Raw genomic sequence first — 17,674 nt, 5'->3', positions numbered from 1 at the left:
GAAAAATTCATAGTGTATTTGGGTCAGTTTCCTAAAACAATATGTTGTGGGTCTAACCAAAGGTGAGGCAGTTCTGAATTTTGAATTAGAATTAGATTCCCTCCAGTGTAGAAACAGGCCCTTCGGCCCAACAAGTCCACACCAACCCTCTGAAGAGTAACTCGCCCAAACCCATTCCCCTAACTTATCATCCTGGATTTACCCCTAACTAATGCTCCTAGCCTGCATGTCCCTGATCACTATAGGTGATTCAGCATAGCCAATCCACCTAACCTGCACATCTTTGGATTGTGGGAGGAAACCGGAACACCTAGAGGAAACCCACACAGGCACTGGGAGAATGTGCACAATCCACACAGACAGTCACCTGAGGCTGGAATCGAACTCTGGTCCCTGCCGCTGAGAGGCAGCGGTGCTAACCACTGAGCCATCATGTTGCCCCTGGTAATGTACAATAAGGCAGTTTTAATACATTATTCAGAGTAAAAGAACCATATATGTGGTGCATATTGATACCAATGACATAGACAGAAAGAGAGATGAGGTTGTGCAAAAGAAGTTAGGGAATTGAAAAGCAGGACTTGTAGGGTTGTAATCTTGGGATTACTTCTGGTACCATGTGTCAGTAAGGCTAGGAATAGGAAGATAATACAGTTAAAAGGCTAAGGAGCTGTTGAGGGAGGGTGGGCTTCAGGTAGGTGGATCATTGGATGTCTTCCAGGGCAGATAGGACCTGTAAAGGAAAGACGTGTTGCATCTAAACTGAAAGGGCACTAACATCCTGGCAAGTAGGTCTGCTAGTGCCACTTGGGCAGATTTAAAGTTGTGTGGCAGGTGGGAGGGAACCAGGGCAGTCGGTCAGCTAGTAAAATGACTGAGGAGGAGGAGGAGTCTGAGATGAAGGCCAGTCAGACCAAGGGGAAGAATAGACAAGAAGAAGTTACCTATACAACAGACTGGCAGTCTGAGGTGTGTTTGTTTTAATGCAAGGAGTATGATGGGTCAGCCAGATGTACTTTGAGCTTGGTATAATTCATGTAACTATGATGTTGTAGCTATTACAGAGATTTGGTTGAGAGAGGGACAAGACTGGCAGCTTAATGTTCTGGAATTTTGTTGTTTCCAGTAAGATGGCGAGCGGTGTAAAAGAGCTTGTGGAATTGCATGACTGATTCGGGACAGCATCACAGCTGTACTGAGGGAGGACACCTAGGAGGGCTATCCAGCAAGACCATATAGGTGGGGCTCAGGAATAGGAAGGCTGCAGTCACTTTGGGATTGTACAACAGGCTTTCCAACAGCTTATGAGTGACAGAGGAACAGATATGAGGACTGATTATGGCAAAATGTGATAACAGCAGGGTTGTTATGTTGGGTGATTTTAACCTCCCCTATATTGACTGGGACTTGCTGAGTGCCAGGGCTTGGATGGGAGAGAATTTGTTAGGTACATCCAGGATGGTTATTTGAAACAACTGGGAAAGGACCATACTAGATCTTATTTTGGGGAATGAGTCTAGCCACGTAATTGAAGTTTGTGGGGCAGTATTTTGGGAACGGTGACCATAATTCTGTATGCTTTAAATTATGTTTGGATAAGGATAAGACTGAGGAAATTTGGGGAAGGCTAACTACCATAATATTAGCCTGGAATTATGGAATGTAAACTTGTTCTTTGAGGGTAAATTCACATCTGGCATGTGGGAATCTTTTAAAGGCCAGTTGATTAGAGTTGAGGGCCAGAATTTTCCTCTGAAAATGAAGGATGAGAATGTTAAGTTTTCGGAACCTTGGATGACAAGAGAAATTGGGAACTCTGTCAAAAAAGGAAAAGGGACATATGTAAGATTTGGGAAACTGAAGACAGACAGAGCCTTCAACGAATACAAAGATAGCAGGAAAGAACTCAAACAAGGAATTAAGAGGGCTAAAAGGGACTGTGAAATCTTGTTTGGCAAACAGGATTAAGGAAAATCCCAAGGCATTGTATGCATATACAGGGAGCAAGAGGATGGCTTGGGAAAGGGTATGTCCATTCAAAGACAAAGGAGGGAATTTATCCATGGAGCCAGAGGAAGTCGGTGAAGTCTTTACCGAGGAGTTTTGCATCAGTATTCAGAAAGGGGAAGGACGTGCTGGGTGGTGAGTCTTGGGAAAGGTCTGTTGATTTTCTAGGGCATGTCAACATTAAAGAGGAGGTGGCATTGCCAGCCTTAAAAAGCAAGAAAATAGACAAGTCTCCTGGACCTGGTGGGATCTATCCCAGAATGCTGAAGGAGGCAGATGTGGAAATTGCTGGGCCCTCGTATAAAATCTTTGTATCCACTTTAGCCACAGGAAGGGTCCGAGAAGACTGGAGAATAGCCAACATTGTTCCCAGGGATCACCTGGGAAATTACAAGTTGGTAAGCCTTCAGTCAGTGCGAGGAAAACCTTAGGGGAAATTCCGTAGGGAAAGAATTTAATCAGATTTGGAAAAAATTGCATTTACGAGGGACAGGCACCATAGCTTTGAGCAGGGAAGGTCGTGTCTCAAAACCTTGATGGAGATTTTTGAGGAATTGACAAAGATAATTGATGAGAGCAGGGCGGTAGGTATTTTTTGACAAGGTACCTCCTGTCAGGCTGATGCAAAAGGTCAGGTTACATGGGATCTGTGGTGAAGTACAGACCGAGCTTTGTAATAGGGGATTAGCAGTATGGAAGATTGCAGATCTGGGACCAGTGGTGTTCCTCAGGGATCAGTGCTGGGATCCATGTTATTTGTAATAGATTTGGAGGAGAATGTAGTTAGCCTGATTAGTGGGTTTACGGATGACACTAAGATTGGGGGGAGCTGCGGATAGTGAGGGGGATTGCCAGAGGCTACAGCATTATGTAGATAGTTGTAGAAACTTGTGTGAAGAAGTGGCAGATAGAGTTTAATCCAGGCAAATGCATTTTGGAGATCTAAAGCAGGAGGCAAGTATGCAGTAAAAGGCAGAACTCTTAGTAGTATCAACATACAGAGGGAATCTACGATGAAAGGTCGACAGTTCCCTGAAAGTGCCAACAAAAGTGGATAAGGTGGTCAAGAAGGCACATAGTCTGCCTGCCTTCATTGGTTGGGGCATAGAGCATAAAAACTGGCAAGGCATGTTGCAGCTGTATAGAACTTCAGCCACGCTCAGATTATTGTGTTGTGGTTGCCACACTCGCAAGAAGGATATGGACGCTCTAGGAAAGCTACAGAGCAGCTTACCAGGATTTATAGAACATTACAGCGCAGTACAGGCCCTTCGGCCCTCGATGTTGCGCCGATCAAAGCCCACCTAACCTACACTAACCCAATATCCTCCATATACCTATCCAATGCCCGCTTAAATACCCATAAAGAGGGAGAGTCCACCACTGCTACTGGCAGGGCATTCCATGAACTTACGACTCGCTGAGTGAAGAACCTACCCCTAACATCAGTCCTATATCAACCCCCCCCTTAATTTAAAGCTATGCCCCCTTGTAATAGCTGACTCCATACGTGGAAAAAGGTTCTCACTGTCAACCCTATCTAACCCCCTAATCATCTTGTACACCTCTATCAAGTCACCCCTAAACCTTCTTTTCTCCAATGAAAACATTGCCTGGTTTGGAGGGTATTAGCTTTAAGAAGATATTGGACAAACTTGGTTTATTTTCACTTGAAGGATGAGGGGCAATCTGATAGAAGTTTACAAAATTATGGGAGACATGGATAGTAGGAGTTGTCTTCCCAAGATGGAAGTGTCGATTACTGGGGACAGAGGTTTAAGATAAAAGAGGGTAAGTTTAGACAAGATGTGAGAAGCAAGCTAAGTTTTACATAGAGTGGTAAGTGCTTGGATTGCACTGCCAGAGGAGGTGGTGGAGGTGGATACAAAAGCAGTGCTTAAAAGGCATCTGGACAGATAGATGAATCAACAGGGAATACAGGGATAGAGGCTGCATAGAGGCAAAAGGTTTTTAGTTTAGGAAGGCATCATGTGACGGCGCAGTCTTGGGCTGAAATGCCTGTTTCCTGTGCTGTACTGTTCTTTGTATCCTTCAGAGAACAGTGACCACAACGTGGTAGAATTTAGCACTCAGTTTGAGAGTGAGAAACTTAGATCGGAAACAACTGTGCTAAACCTATGTAAGGATATTTACAAAGAGATGAGGGCAGATCGAACTGATAAGGGAGTTCAGCAGAAAAGAAAGTTGAACAGACATTGAAGATAATTGTTCATGACTCAAGAAAGATATCTCAGTGACGAAGGAGGATTTCAGGAAAGAAATAAACCATCCGTGGTTAAACAAAAAGCTAAGGACCACATCAAGTCGAAGGAAATAGCATACAATGTGGCAAAGATTAGTGGGGAACCACGAATCAGGAAAGTTTTAAAAACTGACAAAAAGACAAAAGGAAGAAATAAATTTAAGCATAATTTAGCAAATAATATCAAAACAGACAATGAGAGCTTCTTCAAACACTTTTATATAAAAAAAAGAGAAGCCAAAGTGAATACTGGCCCACTAGAGAATGAGGCTGGGAAGCCAGGAAATAGCAGAGATGCTTCAGTCTTGACTGTGGAACACCATATCACCAAGAGCAACAATCAGGAGCAAAAACAGAAAAGATATAAATACTGTAAGTATTCACAGAGGAAAAACTACCGGGGAAATAATAGGTCTAAAGATACAGAGATAGTGGACCCACTGGTAATAATTTTCCAAGAATCCTGAGACTCTGGAAAAAGTCCCAGTGGATTGAAAAACTGCCACTGCAGCACCTCACCTCAAAAGGGAAGATGAAAAACATAATTACAGACAGGCCAGTTAGTTTAACAACAATCATAGACAAAATGTTCCGGTCTGTTCTAAAGGATATAATCCTAGAACATTTGAAAATACATAATATGAACAAGCAGAACTGACATAGCTTCATGAAGGAGAACTTATGCCTGACAAATTTATTACTGCTCTTTGAGGATGTTACAAGCAGAATGGGTAGAGGGAAATCAGTAGATGTAATGCATTTGGATTTCCAAATGCCATTCAATGAGATACTGCATGTAAGGCTACATAATAAGATAAGAGTCCATGGTGTTGTAGGGGGTGGATTAGCACAAAGAGAGAATTGACTAACTAGTAGAAGACGGAGTTGGGAGAAGGGAGATATTTTCAGGGTGGCAACTTGTAACTAGTGGGGTGCCTCAGCTGTCAATGCTGGGGCCACAATTATTTACAATATATATTAATTACTATTAGTGGATTATAAAAATAAATATACACTCTCCAAAGTTTTGGGTGACACAGAAATAGTTGGGACGTTGATTAGTGAGGACGGCACAAAGTCTACAGAGAGATACAGACACATTAATTGAGTCGGCAAAACTTGGAAGATGGAATATAATGTGGGAAAATGTGAGGTTATGCACATTGGCAGGAAGAATAGAAAAATCAAATATTATTTAAATAGAGAAAGATGCAGCACAGAGGGATTTGGGAATCCTTATCCATGAATCAAAAAAGCTACCATCCAAGTTCAGCAGATAATAGGGAAGGAAAATTGACCTTTATTTCAAAGGGAATGCAATATAATGTTAGGGAAGGCTTGCTGAAACTATACAAGGCACTAATCAGACCACACCTAGTTTTGGTCCCTCAACAACGGAAAGATATATTGGCATTAGAAATAGTCCAGAGAACATTTTTTAGGTTAATCTGTGGTATGAAGGGATTTTCTTATGAGGGGATCTTGAATAGATTGACCTTCAATTCCTATTTGAGTTTAGAAGATTGAGAAGTGACCATACTGAAACACACAAAATGTTTAGGGGACTCAAGAGGGTAGATGTTGAGAAACGTTTCCCCTTGTGGGAGAGTCTAAAACCAGTTAGGATAGTGAAAAGGAAATTTCTTCTCTCGGGAGGTAATGATTCTGTGGAATTATTTACCATGAAGAGCTGTCGAGACTGAGTCATTAAATCTATTTTTAATCAGTAAAGGAATCTAGAGTTCTGTGGATTGGGCAGGAAGTTGAGTTATGGGTTTGCAGACTAGCCATGATCTCACTGAATCATGGAGCAGACTCAGTACGCTGAATGGCAGACATCTGCTCCTATCTATTATGTTCTTATGAAGGTGGTTAGGCCAAGAACTTTGAGGTACTTGGAGTGAAGTCCATAAATTAAAATGACTGAGCTCCAACAACTACAAACATTTTAGCCCAAGGAGAGTTTTTCCCCTAATTCGCATTGATCTTTATTCTGAAAGTGAGCTGAAATGTGAACTCCATTTCTCTCTCTTCACAAATGCTGCCAGACCTAGTGAGTTTCTCCAGCATTCTGTGCCTGTACCACCGACTCTAGTTTTGCTTGGGCTTCTTGATGCCGCACTCTGTTTAGTGTGGCCTTGAGTTCAAGGGCAGTCACTCTCACCCTCACCATCTTGGGAGTTCTGATCTTCTGTCCACGTTTCGACTAGTGAGTGCTGTAATGAGGTGAAGAGCAAAATGACTCTGGCGGAACCAAAACTCAGCATCAGTGAGCAGATTATTGCGAAGCAAGTGCTGCTTGGTGGTTCTTATAGTACCCTTTCTTCCCCTTGTATCCCTCAAATACCTTTTGATTAATAAAAATCTGCTAATGTCAGAATTAACAATTAAGCCAGCAAATATTGCCAATTGTCAAAGAAAGTTCCAAGCCCCCCTCCTACCCTTCATGTGTTGAAATGTTTCCTGATTTTACTCCTGAAGGATCCAGCTTTAAAAGGAGACCACCTCTCGAGGGGCTCGTCAGGCCCACGCCCCTCACCAGCCCACCCTCCCCTCCCAGCACCTTCCCCTGCCACCGCAGGAATTGCAAAACCTGCACACGTACACACACACACACACCCAGCTCCGTCCAAGGCCCCAAAAGAGCCTTCCACATCCCTCAAAGTTACAGCTGCACTTTCATCCATGTCTTTTACTGTATTCATTGCTCCCGATGCAGTCTCCTCTATATTGGGGAGACAGGACACCTTTCCCCATTTTCCCTCCCCCCATCTTATCCCAGATCCAACCTTCCAGCTCAGCACTGCTTTCATGACCTGTCCCATTTGTCCATCCTCCTTCCCACCTATCTGCTCCACCCTCCCCTCTGACCTATCACCATTACCCCCGCCTCCATCCATCTATCGCATTCTCAGCTACCTTACCCCAGCCTTACTCCCCTCCCATTTATCTCCACCTCTGAGGCTCTCAGCCTCATTCCTGATGAAGGGCTTATGCCTGAAACATCGATTTTCCTGCTCCTTGGATGCTTCCTGACCTGCTGTGCTTTTCCAGCACCACACTCTGGACAGGAAAAGCAGAGACCAGTTATAAATAAAACCTTGTCAGTAAAACGCCCAGGTTAGGGGTGGATAAACTGAACACTTTGACAATATCCTGCTAATGAGAGAAAGCCAGCATGGATTTGTAATATAGAAATTATATTCCTGCTGAAGAGCTGACTAAAGTAGTGACAGGAGAGTGTCTCTGGATAGTATTTATATGAACTTCTGGAAGGCATTTGATAAAGTGTGTCATGTCTTCCTGTAACTTTTTTGTTTTCTCTGAAGATCATTAGTCTGTAATTCTCTTCCCAGGAAAACAGTTGAGGCTTTCCTGTCGAATTGATTCAAGCCAGAGTTGCATGTTTTGGCCAGGCAAGAGAGTTCTGGGCTATTAGAGGCAGACAGGAAAAAGGAGTTCAGATCACTCTCATATCAGCTACGAGCTTATTGAATGACAGATTATGTCTTGTGTTTCTAAAAGCTTTTAAGCTAAATTGTAAGCAAATTATTGACCTGCTTAGGAAGTTGACTGAGCAATGCTGTGTAGGGATATGGCAAAGTCTTTGATTTGCAGGGTGAGGCTGTCGGTGTCCCATGAGGATCTCCGGAGTGATCTCATCACCGCTTCTGTTCAACACATTCCTTGCCTCCTCTTTCCCTCACTTCCTTTAGTGGACTCCTTTAAGTCTACCTCTTAACAATATTTTCATCATCTACTGTAATATCTTACATGACGGGTGGGACTTTGTTATGTAAGTGCTACATAAATACAAGTTCTTTTGGAGGCGCAGCGATTCAATGTTTTTTGATGATGATTACCATCTCTCAAATATTTTTGGGTGAAGGATCCCTTTTTCAAATGGACTAATTATCAAGGACTGTCCCAAACTAAATGGCAATATTTTAACACTCCTGATGTGATGTGTTGTTGTGAAAAGAGTGCCCAGGTTAGCGCTCATTAAGAAACAGGTACTGTACTTATTTACAAGTGACAGGGATATGGTGTGTGTGTGTGTGTGTGTGTGTGTGTGTGTGTGTGTGTGTGTGTGAGAATGTTCATGCTGTATCTTTTTGCCTTTGTCTACGTGCAGGTCAATTAGTGTGTAAATCCTGGGAGTGGGGTGGGCTGCTTACTGGGTCTACTCTAGTTGCTGTGTTCCTACGTGTCCTACGTGCCCTAAGTCCTAGACATTCCAAGGAGCCATTATTCTCTTCAACAGCTTATTTTGCTTATGATAATTTTGATGAGTCTCCAGGAGACATCTGCATGTGTAAGGCATGGTGCCCATGTCTCTGAGCCATAAAGTTTTGAACACCAACATCAAGGTTAACATTTCAGAGTGTTAGTGAGTGTGCACTGTTGGCGGTGCCGTGCTTTCAATTGATACATTAATCATGTGTGCCCCTCAGTTGGATGTGAAAGGTCCCTGTGCACTAATTTGAAGAACATCAGTGTATGCCGTCGATACCAACAGATTATCTGCTCGTCACATTGTCTGTGGAAGCTTGCTTTGCTGCTATGTTTCCCACGTACAACAGTGACTTCTTTTCAAAATTACTTCATTGGCTGTGAAACGTTTTGCTACCTCTTAGAAAAGGTGCTATGTAAATGTCTTTGTTTTTCATATTGATCTTTTCCTCTGCATTAAATACTGATGCAAAGTCATTATTCAGCATGCCCAATACTTTTATTCCCATTTGCAAAAACATCATTATAAGTCTTTTGTAGACCCACACTGCCCATGCCTGTAGTCTTTTTTTTTGTCCTAATGTTATTGTAAATCTTTTAATGTTGATTTACAATATTCATATTCCCTTTTTGTAGCTCTTACTGTCTTGAAATCCTTTGTTGTTCTTGACACCTTTTACATTTTCCAAAATCTATTATCATTGTATTCCTTTTATTTTAATTTTGTTGTCTCTTAACTCCTCAGTTGTCCTTGGGTTATGTTTTCTTTTGATTGGGTAGAACTCTTGGCTGTTTAGGTGCATAAACCTGTTGTGTATAACTGGTTCTTTTTTGGAATACAACTCACATATTAATTGCCATTGTACTTTTTGAAAGATTTTCTAGGTTTACTATGGACCACCTCTAGCATACTCTGCTGAAGGCTGTCTTTCTTAAATCTGCAATCATAGCAATTGCTTTGCATTTCTTCCTTATACTGTTGAATGCGATCTTTTCACAATCGCGCTCGAATAAATGTTCATGTGATATTTGGCTGTTAAATAAATCAATCTTGCCATGCATTCCCAAATCTGGTTAGGTGGATTGGCAATGCTAAATTGTCAGTTGTGTCCATGGATGTGCAGGTTAGGTGGATTACATGGGAAATGCAGAGTCACAGATTTCGGGTAGGGTGAGTACTCTTTGGAGGGTTGGTGTAGACTCCTTGGGCCGAATGGCCATCTTCCATGTTGTAGGGCTTCTGTAATGATTCTAAGGCGGCCAGCCCCTTTGTCAGCACTGGAACATTTTGCTGCAGAAACATAGAGACGCACCAAGGAATTTCATTATCCTTCTGAATGTGTGGCTTTGCCTATCCCAACCTACAACTAAAACTCCCCAGGTATGTGGTTCTGCCTTTGCTACATGCTTGTTTAAACTCCGCCTTTATACAGTCCACTGTTTCACTGATACCAGGAAACTTGTACAGATCTCTTGCTACAGTTTGTCATTTTTGTGTGATTTAGTTCAACCCACAAAATTGCCACTGCATGCTAACCGCCGAGATTACGAAAGTAATTTCATCCTTTGTCACTGAGGCAGTTCTTTTTGACCTCTCTCCCTACCCCTCTCCTGTGGACCTTTATAACCTTAGGGCCTTAGCACATTATCTTCCCAGACCTAACCATCTCTTGGACATGATTGAGCACGGTTATTACCCTCCAAGTTGAATATGTGTGTGCTATTCGTTCAAATTATTCTGTGTTTTTGAATTTTAAAAAAGTTTATTTGAGTCCTAAAGCTGTCATCCACTCTTAATGTTTTACTCTCTCATCTGATTTCTTTACGTTTATTTAATAATCGCTAGCCTGTCAGCAGGGCTGCTGATGAACCTGTCTCTGTGGATATTGAGTGAGGACAAGCTTTGGCTGAGCTGCTGCACGGCCATCTTTCAGGCAGGGGTCACACCTGAACAGCAGCTTGCTGGGCAAGGTGGTCAGAAGCAATAAACAGTAGTTCTTTAATCAGTTGAAATTAAAAAAACAGGGAAAGGAGGTTTAAGGAAATAAATCTGTTGAAATCGGACAAGCTCGGATTCTGCTAACAGTTACCTTCCCAGCGACTGCCTCCGTGGTCTGTTCATTTGCTGCCGTGCAGACAGCAGGCTGCCTTCTTCCAGAGACAGCTCAGGAGCTGCACATTGGAGGGTTCTCTGTGGAGCCATTACAGAGTGGCCTTGGTAGAGACCTCGTCATGGTCATCACTTGTGGGAACATTGGAGAATGAGCGAATCTTGTGGGGGTTGGGGGGGTGCATAAGAAAGAATAAGAATATCTTCTTGTGTTAGTAACACTGGGCAGCTCCCTGTCCTTGTCTCATTCATTGTTGTGTTGTAAGAGTGAAATGAAGTGACCTTTGCTAGTTTCCCTGAAAAGGTTTCTGCTGTGTTCGGAGATGTGATGGTTTAGTGGTTTCAACACTAGATGGTTAATCCAGAGATCCGAGTCATATTCTGGGAACCTGGGTTCAAATCCCACCAGATGGTGGAATTTGAATTCAACAAAAATCTGGAATTGAGTCTAATGATGAATGTTAATCTATTGTTTGTTGTCGGAAAAACCCATCCGGTTCACTAATATCCTTTTAGGGAAGGAACCTTCTCTGGTTTGGCCTGTGTGACTCCAGACCTACAGCCATGTTGCTGACTCTTAACTGCCCGATGGACATTAAATCTGACTCAGCCAGTGACATTCTCATCCCATGAAAGAATAAACAAAAACTGTTTGAGCACTCATTTTCTAATATTATGCTTTCCGTTAGATTGAATACGAGAGGAAGAAGAAGGAAGATGGGAAACGTGCCCGTGCTGATAGGCAGCAAGTACTGGATATGCTGTTTTCAGCCTTTGAGAAGCACCAGTACTACAACATCAAGGACCTGGTGGACATTACTAAACAGCCAGTTGTAAGTAAAAGGGAATGATGTGCGGCTCAAAGTCCACCAGTGCCATCTGGTGGATTTGAAGTGTTTGACAATTTGAAGCTTCTTCAATAGCAGCTTTAATTAGAGGCACATGGACATTTTGTTTGGGATGCTTGTTGCTGAATGGTCTTGCATTAATATATCCTAAGCAGCATGAAGTTTCACAATGAGTTGTAGCTATCAGATGAAATAGTGAATTTGTTTTTGCACCTCCACAATGCACTTATCACCACTCCTGCCTGAGTTAACAGCACATAAAACTCATATGACAGCACAATAAACTTATCCTTAACTTGTATAAATTTCCCCAACAGTTTGTGACAAGAAATAATAGTTTAATTTGGAAGCAGCAAGCAAGTAAAATTGAACTGAAATTCTCACTCAAGATCAGTTACTGTTGTGGCACTGTGGTAGTGTCCCTACCTCTGGATTAGAAGGTCTGGGTCCAAGTCGCACCTGCCAGTGAGGTGTTTCATAACCTGTCAGAATAGGTTAATTTTTTAAAAAAAACCTTTTGATCTTACTTTCTAAACCTTTCCAATTCATCTCCGCACTATCAAGGTTGTACATTTGAAACAGTGTGCAGCAACTTCACCAAAAGGGACCAAAGATTAGTTGAATCGACCTGTTTGGAAATGCTGTGTTGTGCAACCAGGGCAGGAGGAACTTTAATCTGGCCCTCCTGGTTCAGAGGTAGAATCATTACCATTGCACCACCCATTTGGAAGTAAAGATTTTCTATTAACTATGTGTGCCACATGTTTCCAATTCAGGATTAAAGTTTGGGAGCTGCTAACTGAATTGGGACTCAGTAACTGTACTGTAGAAAATTCTTGTGCCACTGGTGGCTATGGTCAGTACAGCAGGAATCGAGTAAAGAAAATGGTGACAGCTTGTGTTTATACATAGAACACTAAAAGAGGTCATTTAGCTTATTGAATCATTGCCGGCTCTTTTGAAGAGTGATCCACTTCATTCCGCTGTTTTTCCCCACGTTTTGAGTATTTCCCCATACCATCCTAAATTACCACTCAGAGGTGTGTATAAAAACCAGCAGTTCATTCAAGGAAAGAAAAGGTGAGAGGGATGACAAGATTGGTCATAGAGGAGGGTCTTGAATGTAAGGCAGTTTAGGGAGGGAATTCCAGAAATTCAGACCTAGTTGGCATAAAGTGGTCAGATGCATTAGAAACTGGAGTCAGTGGGGCAGAACATTCCAAGTCAGTGCACAGCAATAGGAGAAGAAAGAGATGAGTTTGTGGAAGGTTTAAACATAGGCAGGATAATTCTACATTTGAGCAAGTTGGAGGATGGGAGCTAATGTCTGTACAGGATGGATATTACCCATGGTGTGGGATAGCACATAACTTGATCCAAGTGGGTGAAATCTAGTGGAATGTTTGATCTTATGAATTCCTGTCTGGTAAGCACATAAGGACTGTACTTACTTATTCTTTCAGCTATGTTGCCTCAGAGATGAATATTGAGCAACAATATACAAAAGATTTTGGCTGTACTGTGTGCACTGCAACCAAAGCCTCTTAATCCAAACGCACTTCATTCAATTCCCATGTTGCTGTGTAATTCCCATTAATTCAGTGTTGCTTGCACTAAATGTTTTGATTCAGAATGATCAGAAGTAGACTGTAATTCTGTATAATTGTTGTATGCATTTATTTTCTAATGAATGCCGGTGTTTGTAGCTGTGAGTCATGGCCTAACTTTGAAAGTGTTCCTGAATTCGTCTGTTGCAACATCTCATTTACACTTGAAAATGTAATGTTTGTTTGGCTGTGTGTGTGTGTAGTGTTTGTAATGATGGTCTGCCCTTAACGATATATTGTGTCAGACGGAGTTGTTCTTCATGGCTGTCCATTGGAACATGAATCACAGCTCAGAAGGTAGTTCTTCACCCCATCATGTGTTGCTAGCCCTTACATTGGAACTATTTGTTCAAACACATCACTGCCGTTTCCCTTTTTGCTTTATTAATATTAAAAGCAAAATACTGCGGAGGCTGAATATCTGAGGAAAACAATGCTGGGCAAACTCAGCAGGTCCGGCAGCATCTGTAGTGAGAGAAACATTCAAGGTTTGTGTAAAAATTTGGAGCTTGGGAGCCAGTTGCAGTTGTGGGTATGTTTGCCAAGCTGGGAATTTGGATTTGCAGATGTTTCATACCCCTTCGAAGTGACATCCTCAGGGCCGTGGAGCCTCCTATGAAGCGTTGCTATACAGTGTTGGTTGGAATGTATTTGGTTTTGCTCCCCTTGTTTCAGGTGGCCGGTTCTAATTATCATTTCGAGTCCAATTTGACTCTTTAGTTTCTTGTCAACCACTCATTCAAGTCTTCTTTCCTAGTCTGACTAAATAGCTACTTTTCTATTTTCAGAGCCTCCTGTTTAACTTGTGATGAAAAGAATCCCAGTTGGTTGTACTTTCCCTCAGCTCTGATTCGCCTCTTATAATGACATAGATGGCCTTATCCTCCATGTTTCTTTCAATAGAGCTTAATGAGTTTGGAGGTTGGGGGAGGGGGGGACATTTTAGGAGGAAACTATGTTCCATTATCTTTGGTGAAACCTCATTCCAAAATCATGTGGAAGTTCTACCTTCATCCCAATTCTCTATAATGCCCTCCCTAGAACCCGCCCCCACTTATCCCAAAATCCCAAAACAATGTTTGAGAAGAAGGATACCACTTTGACTGGGACAACACACATCCTGGGACAGGTGAAACAAAGACAAGTCTTTGGGACATGGCTTTCTAACCAGAACTCCATCAATAAACACATCGATTTAGATCCCATCTACCTTCCCTTGACAAAGAACCGGAAATGACATCACCCACCTTAAGAAACCAAGACCTATAAACAGAGAGGTGGGACATACCACCAGCGCTTCACCAGAGACTCTCACCGATGATGTTACCTAATATGGTGTTGAAATGTCTGATAACAAACCTTCAAACTCAATGAGCTCACTTATATACTTATTCTTCTCAAACCTAATCCTTGCAGCAAGCATTTGGCAACCCTCCCACAGGAAGGCACCTAAGAGCAAGAATATGCCATTCACACTGTCAGGCCTCCTCCAGCTTGGGATCATGGCTGATTGTCCATTTGAATGCCTTTTTTCCCCACGCTGTCCCTTATCCCTATACACCATTGGTATTTATAATCAGTTAACCTCTATTTTAAATATACTCAATAACTGAGCTTCCACAGCCAACGAAGGAATAGAATTCCAAAGTTTCTCAACCCTTTGACTAAAATAAATTCTCCTCATCTCAGTCTGAAGTGTCTTTCTCGTTATTTTGGAATTGTGTCCACTGGTTTTAGATTCCCCAACCCTGGGGGAGCATCTACTATGTCTATCCCTGTAAGTATTTTTTAAGTTTCAATGTGTTCACCTCGGAATCTTTGAAACTTTGAAGAATGCAATCCTAGATTGGCCAATCTCCCTGTAGGACAGTCCCACTATCTCAGGGGCAAACCTGGCGAACCTTTATCGCACTCCCTCTGTGACTATGGGATCGAAACTGCACACAGTACTCCACAGATGTGGTCTAACCAAGATTCTACCCAACTGAAGCAAGATGTAGCTGCTTTTGTACTCAAATCCTCTTTCAATAAAAGCCAACATACTCTTAGCCTTCCAGTAGCTTTCTGCACATATTTGTTAATCTTCAGTGATTCATTGACCAGGACAGTTAGGAGTCTCTGTACATATACACTTGCTAAGTTAAGAAATACTTTGCACATCGTTCTTCCTGCCAAAGTGGATCACCACGTTTTCCGAACTATATTTCCCACCTACCAAATCTGCTGCAAGTACTTTCGGGACCTAGCTTTGTGTCATCTGCAACTATAAAATATTCGATTCGCTCCTCGTGTCCAAACCATTGAGGGTCCAATAGCCAACAACCGTCCACGTGAGAAAAACCTGTTCTTCCCTACTGTTTTCTGCCTGTTAGCCAATCCTTAATCCCAATGCCAGCATGTGACCTATTCCATGTCTATTCATTTTGCTAACCTGCTAAACATTGAAGAACACTAATTCACCAATTCCTTTGTCAATCCCATTAGTAATATCCTTAAAATAATCCCAACAGGTTCATCAAATACAATTTCCCATTCAGCAATCCAAGCTGACTGTGTCTATTTGGATCGCTTATTCTCCCAAGTATCCATTTATCCCATCCTTTACAATAGATTCTAGCATTTGCACTACTACTGATAAAAGGCTGATGGGTCTGCACTTCCCCATTTCTTTCACCCTCACATCTTAAATATTGGCTTAATATTTGTGACCTCTTTCAACATTCTGCAACATCGAATATCAGGTCCCAGGGGACATTCATTTCTCCAGGAAAGCCTTTTTACTAATGCAAACTTGCTTCAATTCCTCATTCTCTACTCCCTTTCAGCCTCTCTTTCTGGGAGGTTTCTCGTACCTTTCTCAGTGAAGAAAGACAAAGTAATCACAGAGCTGAGCTTACTTTAGAAAGATGGTGGAGAGCTGCCTTCTTGAACTGCTGCTGTCCTTTGAGCCATAGGTACCTCCACAGTGCTTTCAGAGAAGCAAGTTCTGAAGTTTGACTCAGATTTGAAAGTGAGATATTTCCAAATCAGGATCGTGATGGGGTTTGGAGGGAAATTCAAAGATAGTGGCGTTCCCATGTATCTGCTGCCCTTGTCCTTTTTGATGGTAAAGGTTGCAGTTTAGGACAAAGGCGCCTTGGTATGTTATGACAGTGTACACAATACACAACCTTGGCTACCCAATTTAATTGTTTTCTGATTTCCTCCCTTACCCACAGACCTATCTAAAGGAAATTTTGAGAGAAATTGGTATCTACAATGTGAAAGGCACTCACAAGAACACCTGGGAGTTAAAGCCAGAGTATCGACACTATCAAAATGAAGACAAAAGCGAATAGTACATCAGAGCCTTTGGAACTGCTGAGCGAGTTAGCTGCTGCAGAGATTCCAAACAAGTCAAACGTTCCAAGGTATAGACTTGGCTATCAGTCACTAAGAACTGAGCAAGACAGTAGAGCTTTGTTTATCCTTTCTCAAAAGCCAGAATGTTTTTTGTGGCATCCTATTTTCAAAGTGAAAATGTCCGTAAGTAATTTGTTTTTATTTGGAACAATGAAATGCTTTGTATCTTTCAAGTATTTTGACATGGAAAGATGAATTCAGGAGGAGCATATTTGTACTGTTAATAAAGTATTGTATTGAAACAATTGAGATGTGTTTTTATGGGTGTTGCTGTTCACTCTGTAAATAAGTCACTGTGCACAGATTTTACAAATGGTAAAAATAACAAAAAGCCACTTTTGCAAGGACTTTTGTTCAAGCTATTTGCATGTGCTTAGTCAGGGATTGAACCAATACATGTTTTTGAGTTGCAGATATTCTGCAAAAGAATGAATATATGGTCTTTGATACTGTTAGAGAATGCATTATGTTCTAAGAATCCCTAAATCAGAATATCTTTTCTTACTGGGCATTCTAACACAAGTGGGTGCAGACCATGAAGCCTTGACCTCCTGCCTGGGGCATCATAGACTGGGAACAGACGAGACTACTTGAACTTTGTTGTTAGTTTGAGCTTTGTGCAGCTAACACCTTCTTTCAGAACAAACCAATTTAAAAGGTCTTTTAAGATGAGGATATTGGCACCAGCTTGATCTGATGCCCACCAGACAGAACTCTCTAAACAAAATTCTTAGTGCACACAGCTACTTCAGCACAGACTCTGATACAGATCATGGCCTGGTGTGTATCAGGCTCAAATGCAGTATTAGATTTTTCATTCAAAGCAGAAATACCATCCTTGTATCAAGATCAGCAATACAGTAAACCCAGATAAAACCCAACATGTTTTGATTTGCAGAAATTCTGTAAATCCATATAGGGTCTTGAGTACAGTTAAAAGATACATTGTGTTCTAGAAATAGGTATGTCACAACATCATTTACAGGGAGTTTCAGCATGAGTGGGTGTAGACCATGAGGCATAGTCACCTCATAAACTGGTAAAAACCAACAACTTAGTTGACCAAGGTCATCTCTGCTGCCTCACAGCACCAGAGACCCGGGTTCAATTCTCGCCTCAGGCGACTGACTGTGTGGAGTTTGCACATTCTCCCCGTGTCTGTGTGGGTTTCCTCCCACAGTCCAAAGATGTGCAGGTCAGGTGG

At 41.9% G+C, this 17,674-nt stretch overlaps 1 protein-coding gene across 1 annotated transcript in view; it reads left to right on the top strand.

The window, feature by feature from the left end:
- The window catches only part of LOC140486049 (general transcription factor IIF subunit 2-like), a 108,445-nt gene extending 91,730 nt beyond the window's left edge, over window positions 1-16,715 (top strand). The window contains exons 8-9 of the mRNA XM_072584635.1: window positions 11,303-11,446; window positions 16,287-16,715. Coding sequence (XP_072440736.1) covers window positions 11,303-11,446; window positions 16,287-16,406 — 264 coding nt within the window. The 3' untranslated portion in view covers window positions 16,407-16,715. The remainder of the gene's footprint in view (window positions 1-11,302; window positions 11,447-16,286) is intronic.
- The last annotated feature ends 959 nt before the right edge of the window (window positions 16,716-17,674 follow it).

Source organism: Chiloscyllium punctatum, chromosome 15, assembly GCF_047496795.1.
Source record: "Chiloscyllium punctatum isolate Juve2018m chromosome 15, sChiPun1.3, whole genome shotgun sequence".
NCBI lineage: Eukaryota > Metazoa > Chordata > Chondrichthyes > Orectolobiformes > Hemiscylliidae > Chiloscyllium > Chiloscyllium punctatum.
This window is presented reverse-complemented; position numbering and strand designations above follow the sequence as displayed.